Source organism: Pyxicephalus adspersus, chromosome 4 (genome assembly GCF_032062135.1).
Source record: "Pyxicephalus adspersus chromosome 4, UCB_Pads_2.0, whole genome shotgun sequence".
Classification (NCBI taxonomy): domain Eukaryota; kingdom Metazoa; phylum Chordata; class Amphibia; order Anura; family Pyxicephalidae; genus Pyxicephalus; species Pyxicephalus adspersus.
Window position 1 is genome coordinate 91,129,777 of NC_092861.1, and position 22,508 is coordinate 91,152,284.

The 22,508-nt window shown below is 37.5% G+C and overlaps 1 protein-coding gene across 1 annotated transcript in view; it reads left to right on the forward strand.

Moving 5' to 3' along the window:
• Positions 1-8,808, forward strand: part of HECA (hdc homolog, cell cycle regulator) — a gene marked incomplete at its 5' end in the record, with an annotated part of 31,233 nt that extends 22,425 nt beyond the window's left edge. The window contains 1 exon segment of the mRNA XM_072408989.1: positions 726-8,808. Within this exon segment, the coding sequence (XP_072265090.1) occupies positions 726-890 (165 nt within the window). The 3' untranslated portion in view covers positions 891-8,808.
• Positions 8,809-22,508: the final 13,700 nt, after the last annotated feature.

Sequence of the window (22,508 nt, forward strand, 5' to 3'; positions counted from 1 at the left end):
AGGAAATAAAATGCCTAATTTTCGCCATGCTACAAAATTGCTTGCAAAGCCTCTGCACATGGTATTGTCACCTGTAGGAACATTGCCAAATTGCTTCTTGGTCATATTGTTGTTCTGTAGAAGAGAGTTCAAATATTGTTGGAAAAATTACTCTAAAATCCCTGTCAAATATTGCCTAAGAATCCCCATGATCTGTCCCCTGCACCCAGCAATTTTAGTGCCAATACTGTGTTCAGGGAGTTTGCATTAAGTTTTTTTTTTTTTTTCCCAAAGGTTTTTCTCCTCACTAGCCAATTTTTGTGAAACCTCTGATCGATTTTTAGTTCAACTCATTATTTAAAATACATTTTAAACCTAATAACAAACTATTGATAAGCAAAACTAAATAACCTCCCCCCACCCCCACTAACTTACATATATAGGACAGAGGTGTTCTGTAGTATACAGTGGAGAATTGATGAAAGCTGATAATATTGTTTTCAGATTTCAGTGCAGAGCAAGTTTCTAGGAAAGAGTTTCTGGCAAGATCCACAGTATATTTCTGTGCTTGCAGAAAATGAATTGGGCCTGAAAACTAATGCAGGATTAGTAAGCTACAATATTTTATATTTTGTGTTTTGGGCTTAATATACTTTAAGATAACTTTCTATAAATTAATACCTCTTGTACAGTGCTAGTATGTTTATATCACAATTTTATCTTCTTATTTTTGCTGTTTGTTACAGGCCAGACTGAACTGCAAGCACTGTGGAAAGCCCGTGATTGATGTACGCATTGGAATGCAGTATTTCTCTGAGTATAGCAACGTTCAACAGTGTCCACATTGTGGGAATTTAGACTACCATTTTGTGAAGCCATTCTCCTCATTTAAAGTACTAGAGGCTTATTGACAAAAGCTTTGTTTTAGTAATAGCCATTTTATAGGTATTACTACTTTGTTACATATCTTTTATAGGAATTATTCTGTGAAAACAAACCTCTTTTCTAATTGAGAAAGACAAAAATTGCAGCTTTTTTCCCTTTGTATTATGTTTTGAAATTTGTAAATACTGTTTAGATTTCCCCTGATGGTTGGGGGAATGTAAAATGGAAACTTGACGGGTGAATGTAAATTTATGCCAGCAAAATGTTTTTTCCTCCTTTCCGCCGACCCCCCCCCCCCCCCCACAGAGTGAACCTGTGGTGCTAAAAATATGATGGCTGTCATCGCTGACTACTTTTATAGCTACAAGTTCCTGGGTTGTCATCTCAACCTGGCTTCACTGCTTAGATTGTCAGTGATGACTACAAATATACAGTCAGTGAACTTGGTGCTATTGACTTGCACATTTTCTCAGTGCATCATTACAGAAAAACCAGGATGCAGATGCTTATATCTTTAAAAGTAAGTAAGCAATGGCTGCGTCCATATTTCTATGCGGACGGTTTCTCTATAAGGATTTATTATCTAATTTTTGTTTAAAATCCCCCTAGTGACTAAGCACTTTTCACCAAAGTAAACTTAGCCATTTTTAAAAATAAATTTGATATTTAAAGCTTTTTGCTTTTTTACTAGCCTTTTCCTTGTTGAAGAATTGGATCGAAAGTTTTTTTACATGTTTGAATTTGCATACAATATGAAAATGATGATAAAAAATAATTTCCTTGCCCAGAGCACTTCAGATAAGGTGAATGGTCAGTCTAAAATAATAAGCATTTATATTCTCTACAGAAATGTAAGTTAATTCATAAACCTTTTATTTTTTTGTTTCTGGTACTATACTGTTTTTTGTTTTTTTTGTTTTTATTTCTGAAGAGCACTGAAAACTTTTTTTTCTTTTTTGGGTGCTGTATTTATTTTAATATTTTATTATTTTTATAAATGATAATCTACAAAAGGAATGGTGAGCCACCCAAATTTCAAATGCATGTATGATATGTAATTGTATTTTTAGAGGGGCAAACTTTAACAGTTTTTTGTTTATTTTCCCAAAGGGTAACAACACATTACCATATACAGTTACTACAAAAATCATTTTCTGTGTGATTGGCTTACTGAAATTTTCAGAAGTCTGCACTGTAAAAGTAAAATTTTTGGCATCTGATGCAATAAGGCTATTGGTTTTGGTGAGAAGCTCTGAGGGTTAATTCCAATTTCTTACCAAAAGTGGAGTTACACTTCTAGGGACCCACAAGTTTTCCAGTTAGATCTTTTTCTCTTCCAATTTTATTCAGCTTGAAAAAATAAAATATGGAATAAATAAAAATAACGAATTTGATTAGTAAGGCAAAAGAATTCACAATTTACAATGGTAACCAATCTCATTCGTTGTAATTGGCTGCTGAACCCTACCATTTTGTACTTTATTATGAAGTGTGCATTATGTGGTCACCTACATTTACACATATAAACCTAGACAATCTAAAGAAATTTTAATACTGTTCTTAGAAGCATTAGTGATAATGTTTTACTTGTGGAATTCCACTCAAAATACATACTACTTCTCCTAAATATATGTGAGGGGGACATTTTGTTGTGCGTTTCATTATTTTAGCATATCCTTGTATTAATAAGGTAGTTGTCAAGCCAAATATAACAGTATCTGCTTTGGGAGTGAATGCCAAACTAAAAAGTTATATTCCAGGATCTATTTTTCATTTGTGCAGTTTTTTTTAATTGGCAGAAATAAATTGTTAAATGTATAATAATAGACACTGTCAGTAGTATTGTATTGCTAGAACAAAGTCCCTATAGACTCCCTTGGTTATAAATATAAACATCAGAAGAGTAACTGTTGAGCTAATTACTCCAACAAGCTTGTTCAGAACAAAAAAGAAGCGGTACAGCTGTACAGTACAGCGGTGATTTACATGGTCATTTACAAACTATGTACTATGTCAAGGTATCCCGTTGCTTTTTGTAGATGCTATTCTGTTTTATTTTTATGACCCTTAAAATTGCTTTCAGAAAACTGCTTACAAGCAGTAAAATTCTCTCAAGTCATATGACTTTGGTTTTTGTGAGGTTCTGTTTAATATCTCGGCGCTATATAATTGCAAGCATATAAAAATTCCAACCAGCTGTCTATAGTAGCAGAATCCCAATACACTGAATTGTAGGCTGTACAAACAACTTGGTTTAGTCAAGCTTTGCTAACTCCAATCATCCATCTCAAGTGCAAGCTTTGTGTGTGTATGTATATGTGTTTATGTATGTATATGTGTGTGTGTGTGTGTGTGTGTGTGTATATGTGTGTGTATATGTATATATATATATATATATATATATTACACTGAGAGCATTTCAAAGTTTGCATTTAGAAGCTACAGAACATAATTTTCTTGCATGATGATTTCCATTATCTCTATTCAACCTTACTGTCCCTGTCTCCCAATCTTTAATTTTTGAATTTTGTAATATATACAATGTAGGGCTCAGTCATTTTTGAGTGTTACCTTGGGCAGTCTGCATGCAAATACAACCTGCATAGGAACACCTACTCCTCTAGACTTCGACCCTTCAATAAGTCGTTTTGATTATTTGCAAAACCCGTCCCAAAAGCCATTGCATGAGAAATGACCTCCTTCTTTAGTTGCTGCCCACTTATTAGCCTATCAAAGGTTAGGAGAAGATAGGTGAACTTAAAGTGGACGTAAACTCTAATACTAGATATCTTTTCTCACCTTCTTACACTGGAATGCAAGTCCCCCTTAGTGGCACTGGCTGTGTCAGCTCGGATCCATGAAAAATAAAACCTTTATTATATGTATGGAAGTGGCTATCTTGTGTGTGGCAAATTGCCTGCCATCCACTCCTGACCTTCTCTGTCCACAGGCCTCCCTCACTGCCCAAGCCTGACCCAGGCTCTCTAACCAATCAGTCAGCGTGGTGTCTCCTGTGATTGGTTGGTGATAAATACAGCGTGCATTGTCACCCAAATCCTTGTTATCACCCTAATCTGTGTTGTCCCCCTAATCCATAGTGTTATCCTAATCTGTATTGTCACCCCCATCTGTGGTGGCTGGTGACCCCAATAAAAATCCTTCCATTCAAGTGTGCAGTCTGCCTACTGAGGAGCTAAGCTGACACCCCCTCTCATGCATCTGACATAAGCAGACAGTGGTGGTGCTGGAAAGTGAGAGGCATCCCAAGATAGGGAAAAAAGAGAAAACAAAAACTTTCCCCCTTTGACTGATTATATCTATCTCCCATGAGCCTTTGCAGCCTTGCAGTGGCAATGTTAAGCCCAGGGGGAGGGGGTTTAGAAGCTCTAAACAAAAGTAAAACCTGGACACATCAGTATAACCTTAGGGTTACATCATCCATAAGTCCAAGCTGAAAGTGTGCGTTAAGGTCCACTTTAAAGTGGTTTAATTCCTCTTAATAAGGCAGGCCCTTATTGCCGAAAAGACATCCCCTGTTACTTTCTGCAATAAGTATTTTACCTAGCTGTCAAAGTTTGCTGAGTTACACGTGCAGATACAGAAGAAAAGAAGTCGACAACTGTGACAGAACGTTGACAGGTTAGTATCCCCAGGATTTAGTTCCACGTTAAATTTCTGCCTCACTGCAGTTCAGAAGTCATGCTACTGGGCTGTCTAGCAAGATTTTGTAGAGCTCAGGACTGCAAATGTATACTTATTTCAGAAGATTCACAACTTTGTAAATGACCATAGTAATCAAAATTAGTAAAGTTTAGTGCCATTTAAATTTTTAGTAGAGCAAAAATGAGGCGCAGTTTACTAAAGCAAAACTCATTTGCTGCTTTATTTACCAAACTGAATTAGCTGCTACTTTTTATGAATGAATATGCTGTTATCAATTAACTAAATAAGTCTTTTGTTGCACAGGTCACCTTAATTCACCATATTCACATAATCATTTTTTGTTTTACTTTATAGGGAGGATCAGTTCACAAAGAATAATAGACAAATTATTGCTTTTTAATTTATCACTAGATTCTAGTTGGTGTAACCTGTAGGGCTTTTGTGAGGATGAAAATAGTTTTCTTGCCCATTAAAATTCTTTTATAATCCTTTCTCTGATTTAGGGTATATGATGGGCCAAAAAACAATAAAGATTTTAATATTTACCATAAAGTAAATTTCTGGGTTTCTTTGGACTGTAAACATACATCCCACAAGCGTCTACCTAAAACATACAGTAAGTAGTGCAGGTAATTGGAAATATTTTTTTTCAGTATTTTTTGTGTTGGAATGTTAGGAAAAACGTCTGCATGCCTTGTTTTTGGTGTATTGACATTTTGCTATGCAACTAAAACAACATGTCAATGTAATGTGCGTTTACTAGGTGAATTTTGGTGCAAATGTAGCCTTAATCATAGTGACAAGTAAGCTTTTATGACGGTGGCACTCAGTTTGTAATCATGCTATATAAAGGTCAGCATTAAACCACAAACAGCCCCAAGTTATAACAGTATTTTAAGCCAGCTGCAGCTTTAATACCAAACTCCTGTACCATAGTAAAGTTGTAGCCACAGCAAGATCCCAGGGCACAGGGTGGTTTTCAGTATTGAAAAAACATGACCCTTTTTTAAGATAATATATCCTAAAACATGACTCCACAAGCCCTTTCCTCTAGCATTATGCTGAAAACGAACCCTTAATTCTTAACAGTAAAAGAAACCAGACTCCTAATCCCAAAAAATGTAAAACATTATCATGAAAAATTTGTATTTTAATTAATGTATCCTGTTTCATGTGGCGATACTTAGTAAATGAAGTTCTATTAAATTCACATGCATTTTCAGACTATAACACTGCCAGGGATGTTGAAACAGCTTTAGTAATATGGGGAGTAATAAAGAAATTTATTTAATCAAAATATCTAAATGCTGCAGACTTTATAGGTCTAAACACATTACCAAAATTATCAGATTACAGACAGAAAAAAATTACCACAAAATTGTAAAACATTTCCAATTCGGCTCACTTTAAAAGTATTTTTTTTTGTTGTTCATGGACTGTATTTGGAACCATAGCCCCTTAATTTTGTAATTTCTGATTGGCTTGAAAGTTGATGATCAGCATCAACCCAGTGCAATTACTAAACTTCACTGAGGTGCTGAACTGAATAGAGCAGGTTATTGGGAACTTGGGCTGGTCTACCTCTGACAGCATTAAAGGCTTTAGCAGTTTTAATGAACAACTTGTACAGGTTAACCATGTCCTCTTGTTGATCAAAATCATGTACATGCTCATGTAACATGAAATTTTAGTTTTGAGAGCATTGTATGTGTCTCACCTCTAGCAATTAAAATTATAGAGGGCCATTATAGACCTAGAGCTTTGTTTGTTCCCCTTCCTATGCATTATCCTAGGTTATCCATATTGTATCTAGTACTGATCATGGCGGTAGTGGACCTGCAGACAAATAAAGAAGCTGTTGCAATAAAAATTGCCTAATTGGTTAAAGTTTGAGAATCCACATCCCAGACCAAAGTAAATTTAGGGATTTTGTGTATGTTTGCTGAGGTGATCATTGCATATACACAATAACCTGAACATCATTTTCCTTCAGAAAATGCAGACCATTGAAGAGATAGTAAAAGTGAATAAAGAAAAAGCTATGAAGTACATAAATAGGAGTTTTTGGAAGAAATAAAAGATGGTTTTAAACAGGTATTTGTCAATGTATTGGTGAAGGTGGGGGGATCATACGGTTTTTTAAATTTGGGTATATAATACAAAAGTAAGGACGTCCCATAGAATTGTGTTTTTATGTTTTTTTTTTTTTTGTTTTTTTTTTTATATAAATATATTAAACATCCAAATGGCTTGTATGGATAAAGGTGATATACAAAAACACATGGGAAATATTCTTTATTTATTCAATTGGTTGTACTGGGGAAAATGTATGTATATGGCAGGAACAATTTCTTGTAGTTTTGCAAACCTGTCCATTAGGTTTTAACATCAATGTTGTAACATTATTCACTACTTGTGATGATTGTAGGTTTCCTTCCATGGATTGCCTGTTTTAAATACCCACACAACATTTTAATGGGATTTAAATTTACAGCTTTGGTTATGCCCGTGCATAACCCTATGTATCTTCTTTTGCAGCCATTTCTTTATTGGATTTGCTAGGGTGCTTCAAATCATTATTACCTTGAAAGATCTTTTTCTGAGGCAACTTCAGCTCTAAACAGATGGTCTCACATCCACCACATCTTGCAGAATTCATATTTGACTTGATAACTGCAATCTACCAAGGCCATCAAACAGGAAAGAAACCCTGAGCCATTTAACTTCCACCATACACATTTTTCCCTCCTATTTTTGGTTGTAACAAAATCTCTGCCTCTCTGCCACTGCAAAATAATTGTATGTTTGGTTCATCAGTCCACCGCATATTTTTTTTGTTTTTTTTTTTTAGAAAGCCAAGTTTGTCAATAAAACTAAAGCCTTGTTTTAATGTGTGTATTTTTTTTTTTGTGCAATATCTTCCTGCTTGTAGAAGCATGCTGAACTCCAGCTCTACCTTCAGATTTGCACAATTGCACAGGTTGCTTTCCTGTACTAAGTATTCTTATTCCGATTTCACTGCAAACTGACTGTCATAGTGCCTATTAAAAGTTGATCTAAGTTCGATAGATCTAACAAATGTATTGGCTCGAAGGCATTAAATATAAAATAACCTTTTTTCCTCCCAAAGTTTACACTCTCACTCTTTTCAATTATTTAATTTAGTTCTATCGATCGTGGAGACTAAGCATCACATGTGGACATTGCCACACCTTTCTGTTTACAGAAAGCTTTTTACAGGACCATACCAGTGCCTTCCATCAGCCACATTTTTCTTACATTGTATTGAGAAACAGTCATAATGATGATCTCACTAGGTTTATAAGCATCCTAATGCTAGGGGAAAGGAAGAACAATAAAGGACAAAATATAAAATGGACAAAATTTAGACTCTGAGGATAAATATCACATGTCAATTGTGTGGTTCATGTATATCACCTTTATCTCTAAGCACTGTTTAAATGAAGATCTAATGTTTACGTGTCTAAATAAGAAAAAAAAAATATCCATATGGTGTACTTCTTATGACCTGTGTATGTGTGAGATATATCTGCATACCTTATTTTTTGCTTAGTAATCTCCTAACTCATGCCAGTAATATCTGATTTGTTGCTTTAATAGGTCCTGTTATAAATAAGCAGCTATAGATGTAATTGTGGCTTTCTACTTCTGTTCATCAAATAAGAGCATGCTGTGTTTCAGTTAAAATTTAAACATATCAAGCCTTGTTATACTGTAAAGGCTTATAATTTTAAACAATCCCAGCTAAGTACTAATTTGCTGCTATAATGATTGCTCTTGAGGGGTTTCATATACATTTAAACATTACTGCTTTTAGGCAGAAAAAATTACATATTATAAATGTAAATACTGGTATGTTTATTGCATTATAATTTTGCTTTATTGTGTTTTTATTTCAAGGTCAAGTATATTTAAGTATTGTCAATAATCTAAAAGCACTCCTTTTTCTAATAGTATAAAAAAAACAGCACTTCAGATGTTTTACGGTTTCTGAAAATTTGTTTTTGCAGAATAAAAGTGTTGATTATGAATTCTGAGGTATTGATTTTATTGACATCATGATGACACCCCATTTTCCTTGGTTGGTGACTGGTATTAACTAAGAACTGAAAGTACCTTCTTGTCAGAATTTATAGGTAGCACACCCATGGCTTTTGGGTTAGGAATTTAAAATGATGTAATGACTTCAACCACAAGTAATTTATCACTGATCATCTGCACTTGTCATACTGAAAAATAAAATTACATAAAATTTTTGCATATCTGGCTATGTGTTTTTTTTTTTTTTTGTTTTGTTTTTCTTTTGCTTCACTCATCTTTGGTTCATACCCCACAATTATAATCTAACTCTATATACAAAAACTATATATATATATATATATATATATATATACACAGAAAACCTTGGATGACATAAGGAACAACTTTTACTGTTAAGATCACACCACTTCTAAACCCCTTGTGTTATTTCTGTATAGGAATATTTACCTTCATCCTTCCTCCAGAGATATTTGTTATGTCCAGAATCTCAAATCTTTGCTCAAAAAACTTCTGGACTATATATCTCTTTCACATGACCTGGTCCTGTTCTGTATTGTATACATAAAAGCAAAAACAAAAACCTTGAGGCTGTAGGACATATGTATTGCATTTATTACAGTGGCTGTACAATGAAACTACACAGTGAAGATCTTTTAAACAGGTCTAGTGTAATATTTTCCACTAAATGGCAAAAGGAGGGCTAAGGACAGCCTCACACACCATTCCAAACCTAAACTTAAATACCAATACAAAACACAATTTGCTTACTGAAAATTTGCTTCACTTTTCCATTAGACGTTTCTATGTTGTACCAGTCCACTTCCACTACCTTTTCTTGGTGACATAATTACTTAAGAACCTTTGATTATGTTGGTGATAAATTCTGAAATACACAGTCTACATACTCTATTGAGAGGGGAACACCCAAACAATCTTTCATATCTACCAGACAAATTCAAACCTGTTTTGGAAACCTAATCTATGAGATCAGGGATGGAAGAGGCCAGTAAACTAAAATCAGTGTGATTAAAAAAATGCTTTCAGGGAGCACCTCTGAGATATTTCCTGTTTAGTAAATCCAGTGGATTACAGAAAAAAAGCATAGTAAATGAGTGTAACAAGTGTTGGTAGCAACACCAGTTTTTGAAGGGAATATATAAAGGTATATTATCTATTTTACACTGCTCAAAAATTAAGCGAACACTCAACACAGTACAACACCAAGTGCAAAGGAGGGGCAACAGCAAGCCAACCCACAAAGAGGGAAGGATTTTACCACAGGCAATACCTGTGTCCCTATTCCTCCCGATGGATATTTCAGCAGTCCTTAATGTTTCTAGTGCCCTTGTCACTATACTAGAGCCAACATCCAGCTTTGTGACAAGAAACAGGCCTTTACACAAGGATCTGTGGGCAGGGCTGTAGAAGGGCAACAACCCAGAAGCAGGACTGGTATCTATCTTTGTGTGAGAGTGAGCATTGTTAGAGCAATACACGATTATCTCCAGTAAGCTACTTCTGCTTTTCTTTCTGCCTAAAAAAAAATAGTGTACCCTTTCAAACTTAAGGTTTTGGCTAGTAGGATTTATTATTAAAAAAATCTTCTGGTCCTTAAAATTTGGTAACTGCAACCAAATGTGATAACCAACACATAATATATTAACCCTTGCCATGAAAAATTTAACAGAGACTAAGTATTAGGAGGGTGCAGTATGGTGCTAGTAATTATATACATTTAATTAATAGGATTTTATTAGGTGTGACTACGTCTATAAAAGCAGAAGTTTGGGCGGTTGCTGGTCTGGAGAGTTCATGTGTGTGTTAATGCCAAGGGAAAAACATTAGCAATGATCTTAGAGAAGCAATTACTGTTGTCTGTTAACCAGGGAAGGAGGTTATCAGGCCATTTCCAATTTGAAGTACATACATACATGCATTATAAAGTGGGAAATTGTTTTTACAAGTTGAAGGAGTGGATGTCCTAGCAAATTCACCCCAAGGACAGGTTGTTCAATGCTCAGAGAAATTGCAAAAAGACCTAAAAGCTACAATTAGGTCCATAAATATTTGGACAGATACAACTTTTTTCTAACTTTGGTTGTGTACATTACCACAATTAATTTTAAATGAAACAACTCAGATGCAGTTGAACTGCAGACTTTCAGCTTTAACTCAGTGGGTTGAACAAAAAGATAAAAATGTGAGGAACTAAAGCTTTTTTTTTTCTACACAATCACTTCATTTCAGGGGCTCAAAAATAATTGGACAATTGGCTCAAAGGCTATTTCATGGGCTGGTGTGGACAAGTCCTTCTTTATGTCATTATTAATTAGGCAGACAGACATGCGGTCAAGAGAGCTCTCCATGCAGGTGAAACAAGCCATCCTTAAGCTGCAAAAACAGAAAAAAACCATCCGAGAAATTGCTACAATATTAGGAGTGGCAAAATCTACAGTTTGGTACATCATGAGAAAGAAACAAAACACTGGTGAACCCTGCAAAGCCAAAAGACCTGGACGTCCACGGAAGACAACAGTGGTGGATGATCGCAGAATCATTTCCATGGTGAAGAGAAACCCCTTCACAACAGCCAGCCAAGTGAACAACACTCTCCAGGGAGTAGGTGTATGGCTATCTAAGTCTACCATAAAGAGAAGACTGCATGAAAGTAAATACAGAGGGTGCACTGCAAGGTGCAAGCCACTCATAAGCCTCAAGAATAGAAAGGCTAGACTGGACTTTGCTCAAAAACATCTAAGAAAGCCAGCACAGTTCTGGAAAAACATTCTTTGCACAGATAAAACCAAGATCAACCTTCATCAATCAAGATGATGGCATAAAAAAAGTATGGAGAAGGCGTGGAACAGCTCATGATCCAAAGCATAGCACATCGTCTGTAAAACATGGCGGAAGCAGTGTGATGGCTTGGGCGTGCATGGCTGCCAGTGGCACTGGGACACTAGTGTTTATCAATGATGTGACACAGGACAGAAGCAGCAGAATTAATTCTGAGATGTTCAAAGACATACTGTCTGCTCAAATCCAGCTAAATGCAGTCAAATTGAATGGGAGGCATTTCATAATACAGATGGACAATGACCCAAAACATACACCTAAAGCAACCCTGGAGTTTAAAAAAACAAAGAAGTGGAAAATTCTTGAATGGCCAAGTCACCTGATCTGAACCCAATTGAGCATGCATTTCAACTGCATCTGAGTTGTTTCATTCAAAATTAATTGTGGTAATGTACAGAACCAAAATTAGAAAAATGTTGTCTCTGTCCAAATATTTATGGACCTAATTGTACATCTTTGACTTTACAGGCCTCTGTTAGCATGTTACATAAACACGTTCATGACAGTAAAATTAGAAACAAAGACTGAATAAGTATGCTTGTTTAGAAGGGTTGCCAGGAGAAACTCTATTAACTCTAAAATAAATATGGTTTACAGACTTATGGAACTATGTCCTTTGGCTAAATTGGAGATGTTTGGACATGTAAAAACCAAACACAGCATATCAGCACAAATACTTCATACCAACTGTGATGGAGCGGTGATTATTTTGGTAGCCACAGGACCTAGGCAACTTGCAGTCATTGAGTTGACCATGAACACCAAATTATTCTGAAGTTAAATTTGAGGTCAACTGTGCAACAACTTGGACCAAATAGGGACATGCAACTGGACAATGATTCCAAGCACATCAACAATTACACTACAACTGAAAAGAATCGAGGTGTTGCATGTATCCAAAACATTGTGAGAGACTGATAGTCATACAGTAAATGGTTATTGCTTCTAAATGTTGTTCTACAAACTACAGAATCATGACTGCAGACTTAGACTGCAGATATACAGACTGCATATTCCAGATGTGGTCTGACCAATGCTTTTTACAGGGGCAGGATTATGTCTCCATCTCTGCAGTCTAATCCTCTTTTAATAAAAGAAAGTACTTTACTAGCTTTAGATATTGCAGCTTGGCATTGCTTGCTGTTGTTAGGTCTATGACCTACCAGAACCCCCAGATCCTTTTCCATTTCTGACTCTCCCAAATGTATTCCCCCTAGACAGTATGAAGCATGCATGTTGTTAGCTCCCAACTGCATAACTTTACATTTATCTATATTAAATGTCATTTGCCACTTGGCTGCCCAATCAAACAGTACATCCAGGTCTGCTTGTAGATTATAGACATCCTGTATGGACATAATTCCATTACATAGTTTGGTGTCATCTGCAAACACAGAAATGGTACTTTTAATCCCAAACTCTTTATCATTTATGAAGATGTTAAACAGTAAAGGTCCCAACACTGAACCCTGGGGTACAACATTAAAAACCTTAGACCATTCAGACTATGAATCATTAATTACAAGTCACTGGATGCGATCCTAAAGCCAGTTCTCTATCCATTTACAGTTTTACTTTTCTAAACCTATCGACCCTAACTTGCATATTAACCGTCTGTGGGGTACAGTGTCAAATGCTTTAGCAAAGTCCAAGTACACTATATCAACTGCTATTCCACTGTCTACCTGTTTACTTACTTCCTCAAAAAAAGAGAGTAAATTTGTTTGACAACTTCTGTCTTTCTTGAAGCCATGCTGACTATCACTTTTAATATTATTTTCTAGCAGAAACTCCTCTATGTGGTTCTTTATCAAACTCTCTAAGACCTTTCCAACTATGGATGTTAAACTAACGGGTCTGTAGTTACCTTGTAATGACTTTGCTCCATTTTTGAAGATAGGAACCAAATAATGGCTTTGAAATAACTGAGCTCAGTTCTTTGCGGACACGTAGATATAATCCATCAGGTCCTGGTGCTTTGTCAACCTTAATTTTTCCCAGCTGTTTCTCAATCATATCAATTCTGAGCCATTGTTACTCATTTAAAGCACTGACACTGCTATTAGGAATTTGGAATAAATTATCTTGTAATAAATACACAAATTTCCTCCCTTTTGCTGTTCCTGTAGTGCCATTTCTCGATTCAATGTCAGGGTAGTTGAAATCTCCTATGATTAAAACACTTCCACTTTTTGCTGCTTTTTCTATCTGTGCTAGTAGTTGTTTTTCTATTTCTTCCTTAGCACTGGGTGGCCTATAGCAGACTCCAATCATTAAATGTGTGTTATTCAACCCACACATTCAACTCAACCCATAATGCCTAAACCACATTCCTTGTTCCCTCCACAATTTCCTCTTTCACATTTACTTTTAGATCACTTCTCACATACAGACAGACACCACCACCCTTTCGTTTGACTCTGTCTTTACGAAAGAGAGTATACCCAGGAATATTGACAGCCAAGGCATGCGAATACCAAAGCCAGGATTCAGCAATACACACTAAGTCATAATTCTCGTCACTCATTAAGGCTTCCAACTCCCCTTGTTTGCTAGACTTCTAGCATTGGTGAACAGGCTCTTTAAACCATTGCTGCTTTTACCATTATTGTTTGCCAAATCATTTTGTTTTTCAGAACTAGTACTGCACAATCCAATGTTTGTTTGTAATTTATTAGTATAATAGTATAATATAATAGTTTGAGTATAATAAAGATTGAAACACAAAATCATGTCAAAATATTAAATAAAAAAAAAATATTTAAAAAAAAAAACATTTAAAAAAAATACTTTTTATTTATTTCAAAAAATAAATAAATATTATATTCATACTATTATATTATACTGTAAAATACTACATTTTAATGAAAGACAATGTACTGCTTTTATACATATAAATCCACAGTATTGCATTCAATACAGTTATTCTGTATTGAATGCAATACAAATAGATTTGAAATTCCCGCTGTACCTCAGATGCAACGGCCTCACGTACCAACATCACCGGGAACTCCCGGTGACTCATCAGATGCGGAGGACACGGGCCGGAGAATGTGAGAGGATGGGGATTGCAAAGAAGGACGCCGGCGGACTCTTTTAGGCTCTATTTACTATTGTTTTACATTGTTTTAGCTACTCGGCGTGACTCAGGGTTACGGCTGGGGAGGCTAAAACTCAAGGTGGTCTTAGCTGAGCAGAACAGGAAAGGAGCCCCTCTGACTTAGGAGACACAGGAATGTGAGTAATTTGAGCTTTATGTTTTTTGAGTAAAGCAGCTAAGAATTTACAGGAAAATGAGCTCTGCTTGTTGTGTCTAAATGTAAGTTTAAAATATTCATATGCAATATATATAATCTATCCAGAAGAAAAAAAAATATTTGCTCTAAACTCCTGACCTAGCACTGACTTATTCTTACATACAATTATTGCATTGAGCAGGTGTGGGGTTTAGGAGGGAGTGAATTGTTGAGAAGAGGTTGCGTGGGTTGGAAGCTTGAGAGGAAATGACAGCAGATAAGTAATTTTACTTGGTGACAGTTCAGTGTTAAAGCTTTGTAGTCCATGAAGTCAGTGGCGAGTCCAGATTTTCTCCACTTGCGCTCAGCTGCATGAACAGTCTTTTATAGCTGTTTAGTGTGATTGAAAATCAGGGGCCTTTACCATCACCTGGAAGATCTGGATAATAGGAGCCGCAGGAATAACATCAGAGTTCGTGGATGACCTGAGGCTACCCAAAATTCTGATGTAAAGCAAGCCTTTTTCAATCGCATTCTGAGTTGCCCTTCTTCCCAAGGGATCAGAATTACTACGACCTATCAGGCCTCGAGGCAACCTGCCTTGGCCACACGGCAGCGTGATGTGCTATGTATGCCACCTTGCTGATTTAAAAGTTGAAATTATGGCTGCTGCAAGAAAGATGCGTAACCTGGAACTTGATGGAGCTTCCCTACAGCTTTTTTAAGATTTATCCTGGCACACCTTGCAACAACGGTGTCTCCTGCAACTGCTGCCGACCATACTCCAGGACAATCACATCCCCTATAAATGGGGTTCTCCGTTTAGCCTCACACGCCGAGGAGGGAAGTCCTTTGTTTTGTGCTACCCAGAATATCTCTCTGCTTTCTGCCGGGACTTGGGCATTGCTAGCCCTAGGCTTCCGGGTTGGGAGCCTGGGGATCCTCTTCCTCCGTCATCTCCACCTTGGCAGGTTGTATGTCCCAGGGATGAGTACTTCTTTTGCCCTAAACTACTGTTTTGCCTTCGTATTATGTATTTGCCTTTCGTATTATATTGCCATAGTTTCATGTTTCCTGATTGCAAAATAACCTTATATTACCTTACCAGTGTACAGTGTGCTATTGAAAGTATTGTGGCTGCCCTGCCACTCCTTGGGGGGTCTCACACTGGACCTGGTTTTGCTGGGCGGGGTGTGGATCCCTTCTCGGGGGTTTGCTGGTTATGTTAGCAGCTGGTTCCAACCATAGTGTTTTACCATGTTATTTCTGATGTTTAGTAAATGTTCTGGGTTCGCTGGCTCTCGGTCCCTTTTGAAATGTTTGTTCGCCCGGTTCTTTTGTTCCCCATCCCCTCATGGGGTTTTATGGGGACCCGCGGGTGACGGACACCCCTTGGTCCTCGACAGGCGACTGCTCAGGTTCATTTTTCTGTGTTTGCCTATGTTTATGTTTTTATTTGTATCCCCCTACCAGCACCTGACTCCCCCCCTTCCATTTGGGGTATCCTGTCCCGTTTTTACTTGACTTTGCTGGTGACTACAGTTTACCTAATTGTGTACTCTATATGGCTGTGCGGACATTCAGCATCACCCCAACTATGATAGATCTGTATGACTACTAAAATCTTATTTCTAAATGTCAAAGGGATGAACTCAAACACTAGGAGAAAACTGTCCCTTAAGGTGCGTACACACTTCCAATTTTTATCGTTCCAATCGAACGACGAACGATCGATTGGGCAAAAAATCGTTCGTAAAAAAGTAACCAACGACGCCGACGAACGAGGAAAGTCGCTGGAAACGAACGACCGGACCGACGGATCGGATTGGACGACGATCGTTGAACATCGTTCGTGTGTACGGTCGTTCGTTGATCGTCCATGTTCAGAGCATGCGTGATGAACGAACGTCCGTTCACTTTCCTGTCGTGCACATAGTTCCTCTATCGCTCAAACGATCGTATCTATTGTGTGTACAATATCTACGAACGATCGTGTCGTTAACTCTATGTGCAGGATCGGTGCTATACGATCGTTCATATATATCGTGCATGAACGTTCGTCGTTCGTTTTCCAACGATAATAATTGGAAGTGTGTATGTAGCTTTAGGGAATCTAGGGCCTTTACGTAACTTATTAGACGCCATCAGCTTTTTGACAGCTGGCATTAATGACACCACCCCACAAGCCGTCAGTTTTCATTCACTGTTCCCCGCACCGGACCCATACTCACATTGACTACATTTTCACTAATTTACCACTGCTGAGAAATAGTGTTTCGGCTGATATACATCCCATCACATGGTCAGATCATGCAATCAATGAATGATTTTCTCCTTAAAAATATGGACACCAAATCAGCCCTCACTACTGGTATACAAAATTATTTTAATGAAAACAAGGGCTTAGTGGCACATATTTCAACCCTGTGGGAGGCCCATAAGGCGGTTGTCAGGGGTCAATGTGTGGCTTTGAGCTACCGCATGACAAAGAATTCTAATTTACAACGTGCCCTGACAGAGCAGGCACTCTGATTTGTGGAGAAAAAGCTCACTCGTAGGCCGTCACTGGGTCTCTCTCGAGAGAGGTGACGTCGCTCCAAATTGCGGGCTCTGAAGCTGAGGAAGGTCAGCTGGATGATGCAGCGCACACATCACCTCTATTACCATAAAGGGGACAAGACAGATATGCTCTTAGCACGTAAACTGAGGGATGCACAAGTTTATTTGCCCCCATGGATATCAAAGATGAAAATGGGATAGTGAGGTATAACCCGTCCCATATAGCTAACCGGTATGAAACATATTATACTCAGCTATACGAAACGATGCATCAGGCACAGCGCTCAGGGGCAACTTTACAGCCAAAAATAGACTCCTATACAGGTGATTTGGACCTTCCTCAGTTGAAGTAATAACACTTGGAGCAGCTTAATAGCCCCAAATCCAGTGAAGAAATATCAAAAATTATTTCTCGCCTCCTCTCCCATAAAGCCCTTGGCCCAGACAGCTAACTGTATTTATATTACAAAATTTTCTTACCAGATCTACTCCCATATTTGGAGGATTTGTTTAATGATTTTTTGAAGGGAAAGCCCATTCCACCCTTTATGCTATGCTCCCACATCACTGTCATACCCAAGCCGGGCAAAGATCTGAGGGATTGTACTAATTATAGGCCCGTAACATTACTGAACTTGGATCTAAAAATTTACACAAAGCTTCTAGCGAATAGGCTGTCCACATTTCTCCCGTACCTTGTACACAGGGACCAAACCGGATTCATCGAATATCGCCATGCGAGCGACAAAACTAGGAGAGCAATTAATGTTAAAGACATCCTCAACAAACGCAAAACCCCGTCATTGATTCTTAGTCTTGATGATGAAAAGGCGCTTGATCGTCTTAGTTGGCCATTCATGTTCTCCACCCTGGATAAACTTGTTTTTTGGGGACCCTTTGTTAGAGCAATTAAGTCCCTATACAGATGCCCTACAGCCTCAAGTTGCCTCATGCATCCTCTAAACTGTTTTCCATAAAAAACAGGACACAGCAGGGCTGTCCCCTGTCCCCTCTACTTTTTGCCTTGACCATCGTGCCTTTGGCTGCTAAAATCAGAACCAACTCGCCATATTCAGAGTGTTCCAGTAAAGGGGTCATCCTATAGGATTTCTCTATATGCAGATGACGTACCCCTCACGTTGACACAGCCCACTACCACCCTTCCGAATTTGTGGACTGAGCTCCACAACTTTGGTGTCATCTCAGGCTAGGCGAAGGTGAACTCCATGAAGACGGAGGCGTTACCCCTACACATACCCACCTCACAGCTTTTAGCGTTGCAGGATTCATACTCCTTTATGTGGCGTGAGCACTCCATTTGTTATCTAGGAACTCAGATCACTGGTACATATAATAAATTGTACTGAATTTTTCTCTGCTGTTTCGAGAGCTTCATACCTTTCTGGATAGGTAGAAAACACATCTGTTGTCACTGCTGGAACAGATAGCGTCTGTGAAAATGATGCTTCTACCCAAGCCTTTATATTTATTCAAGACCCTCCCTGTATATATACCTGCCCGGGCTTTGAGGAAAATATAGGCAGGTTTCCGAAATGTTATTTTGGCACATAAACGACATAGATTGTCTCGACGTGTAGTTTCCGCACCCAGAGAACTTGGGGGACCCTGACTTGATTAAGTACTATATGGCAACCCATCTCCGTTATCTGCCATCTTGGACCGGGTTAGCTTCTCCTCCTCTGTACTGAGATCCATTATATACACTTCTCTAATAACTGACAGCCTTCCTGGGGTGATGTGGCAACCCTGGAGAGATAAGCGGCTTTTTCACCTTAGGCATGTTTTTCACCCTTTCGAGAAGAGATTACTCTCTGCTTATCTGCAAATTAGACATTTTGTACTCTCCCTTACTCAGTCACCCAGGTTCTCTGGGGCCACTCCATTTTGAGAGATTATGCAGGATGGTCCATATTGCAAAGGCCTCATCTCCTCCATTTACTGTCTCCTTCACAGGACAACACAGGCGGCCTTTTGGCAAATTTGCATACATGAATACCTAGGAGGCTACATTGGGCCGAACCTTGGAGGGAGACAAATGGTCAGAGATCGGGGAAGGAGCACACAAGAGTTCTATAAGTACACTCCATAAATAATCATTATTCAGTGGTATCATATACCAGATATATTGCATAGATTATTCCCCTCTGTAGATCCCACCTGCTGGCGCTGGGGTACTTTTGAGCATATTTTTTGGTTTTGTCCCATTATTCAGGGATACTGGGAGGGAGTCATTAGGTTACTAGGAGAAGTGCTCCAACAACGGATCTTACTAGATCCACTCACTCATCTTTTGGGATTACCCTTAACAGGTCCCACTAAAATTACCTACAAGCTTTTTACCCACATTTTGGTAGCACGTATTCATGATGTCCGTTTGATGGAATATCTCACTGCTCTGCTCAAAAATAATGTTGATAAATTTAAATGGATATGGGAAAGATGGGATGCCTATTATAGAGGGAAGTATCCTCTATACTTGATATCCTAGATCACCAGCTCCAATTTGCCCTCCCTTGCCCAACCTCCTTCATTCTTTTTTTCCAAAGTCGTATTAACTCTGTATTCAAATACTTCTGCCACTGGACACAATTAACATTGCTATATGCAGAAGAATGTAAGATTCTATTGTTTGTTCTCTTGTTTACCGTGTCATGTTTAACAGAGATTTGAAAAACCCGATTTCAGTAGTTCCTGTTTACTAGTATGGATTTATATTCTGTTCCAAACCTGCGATTGCCTATTTGTATAAACTGCACGGTTTTAATTTTCTTGACTCTTTTCTATCTTCTTATTTTTTCTGTCTAAATGTTTATTATTTGTCTTTAAAGTTATGAATTTGCATTGAGATGTTTGGCAAAAAAAAAATATATATAACAATAAATATATGTTATATATATATATATATATATATATATAAAACAAAGTACCCAAGTTTAAATTTTGGAAAGGTGTTTGGAAATAAAAAGTGAATAGGTATCATTGACTGAACAGCAAATTTTTGCTATTTCTTCTTATCTATTGACTGCATTTCCTTTCTGTGTCAGAGCTGTCTTGATCTGGATTTGAAACAAGCTTACAATAAATCTTTTGCTTGTCAGGACAGGAAGCATACATGCAGGTAGATTAGATTCTATTTTGGTCCCTTGTACAATGTCCTGAGTGTCTTTTTGATCCTGTTCACTAGAGAAGGTCAAAGACGGAATACTATTAAAAAACCAGACAGTTTATTATCAAAAAAACTGATGCACTGGTAAATTAAATAGGTGAATATTTGTCAAAATAGCAGCTACTGCTGATCAGCCTTTTTATTTTAAGATCCTCCCATGCCTTTGGTTCATAATGTATAGGTTTTGTAGCACAGAGCTTAGTCTGCTTGTAGTGCATTTTTCGTCCACAACATGTACTTATGTTTTGACGTAGTTGTGATCTTTTCAACATTGAAGACAATAAAGATGGCCATGCTACTATCTTTGAAAGAAGAGTGGAGTGCTTTCCATAATTTTGGAAACAGTTTCTTTTTTGAAAAGGTTTGTTTCACAGGATCCAGTACGTTTTAAAAATAAAAATAAATCATAAGTGTAAGTGGAGTTATTCAGATTTCTCTGTAGGGTTATGGTTCAAGACTATCTCAGAGCAATGCCATTGCAGAAATTCCAATCTAACTGGTTGGGGCGTCTCTCCAGGAAGGCTCATCTGGTAGGTGCAGCTGGCACATTCATGTCCAGCTTTCATGGTAATACCCTGGACTGGAAACAAGGTGAAGGAAAGCCCCATCTGACTTGTGTCCCCATAACTCTAATAATGCTAACCCATAAAATATTGTTTTCTTAACATTGATTTAGTATAGTCAGGACATAAAATAAGAAAAAGATTAATTAAATTTTAGTCAGGTAAATATAAAATGTTACAATTTTTAGTATGCATTTTCCTTTTGAGCAAGGTCATACTGCCCATGCTTTTTTTTTTTTTGCTTTTTGTTGTAGGAAGCTTATTGTTTATAGAAGTAAATAGCTCAATCCACAATTTACAGGCCTAAATGCATGACTTCTTGCTGTGAATCATTTTTTATTATATGGCTGGGTCCAGAGTTTCCGCTGGCATTGTATATATAAAGCTGGCAATTGTATATCAAAGCTGGAAGTTTAAGCACTTATAATTCATTGTAGTAAATGTTCACTTTTTAGACAAATATATGTATACTCCAATATAAACCAAAGTACATAATTTTACCTTTCAAAACAAGAAAACTTTATTGACTTGTGTATAAACCTAGGACCCTGATTAGCGATTATTGCTAATATTATTGCTAACCTTCAAACAGGATTCAACAGAAAGAAGTATTAAATTATTGTGAATAAATACATTCAAGGTATGTTAATTTTAAAACCTTTATTATTAATAAAAATGGGAAACAAATTAAAATCACAGGATCAGTCTGTCTTTTTTCCCCCTTTTTATGTACTTTGTACTTCAGGGTTGGTATGATGGTACACTTTCTGTTTGGTGATCTTTTGTACAATATTTTTGGCCACCGGACTCTAATAATGCATCAGAAAGGAAGTTGAACACATTGCATGAGGACACAATGCCATCTAGTGATATGGTCAACATATAAATTGAGATTGTTGTTCTAATAGCATTTTCAGATCTTAAATTATTGGTTAGTTTGTATTTTTTTTTAAAAGTATATATGCAAGGAAAACTATATTCTGAATGTTCCCTCAAATCCCTGAATAAACAGAAAACATACATACAGAATGCACAACTTTTTCAAATGAGCTGCGTTGTGCCATTACCAAAGCACACTGTGATGCAACAATTTGATTTGGCCCTAAATGTTGTATTATTACAAACTCAATCATTTAGGTTGACTCAAGTGTTATACAGCTATCCTTCAATACTTCTGATTTAAAGGATTAGCTGCCTTGTCTGTTTTTTTTATTCAAACACCTTGATCTCTTTTCTTGGATCGACTCCCTTCCCAGCTCCAGGTTTCCACACTGAGCTACCACCCTGGACTCTAAATTGAGAAATTAAATGTCATTAAAAAAAAACATGCAGGAGTGCGCATGCGCCGCCGTCCATGCTGGTTACCCTGTGAACGGCTCGGCGCTCCCCGGATCCTAATTCAGCCCTGCTAGGCGACGTGTTCGGCAGCCACGTCGCCCTTTCTTGCTGTGCAGACTCTGCTCCCTCTCCGGCATCACCCGCGATGGTAGGGAAATCCGGGGCTAAAGTAAAAGACCG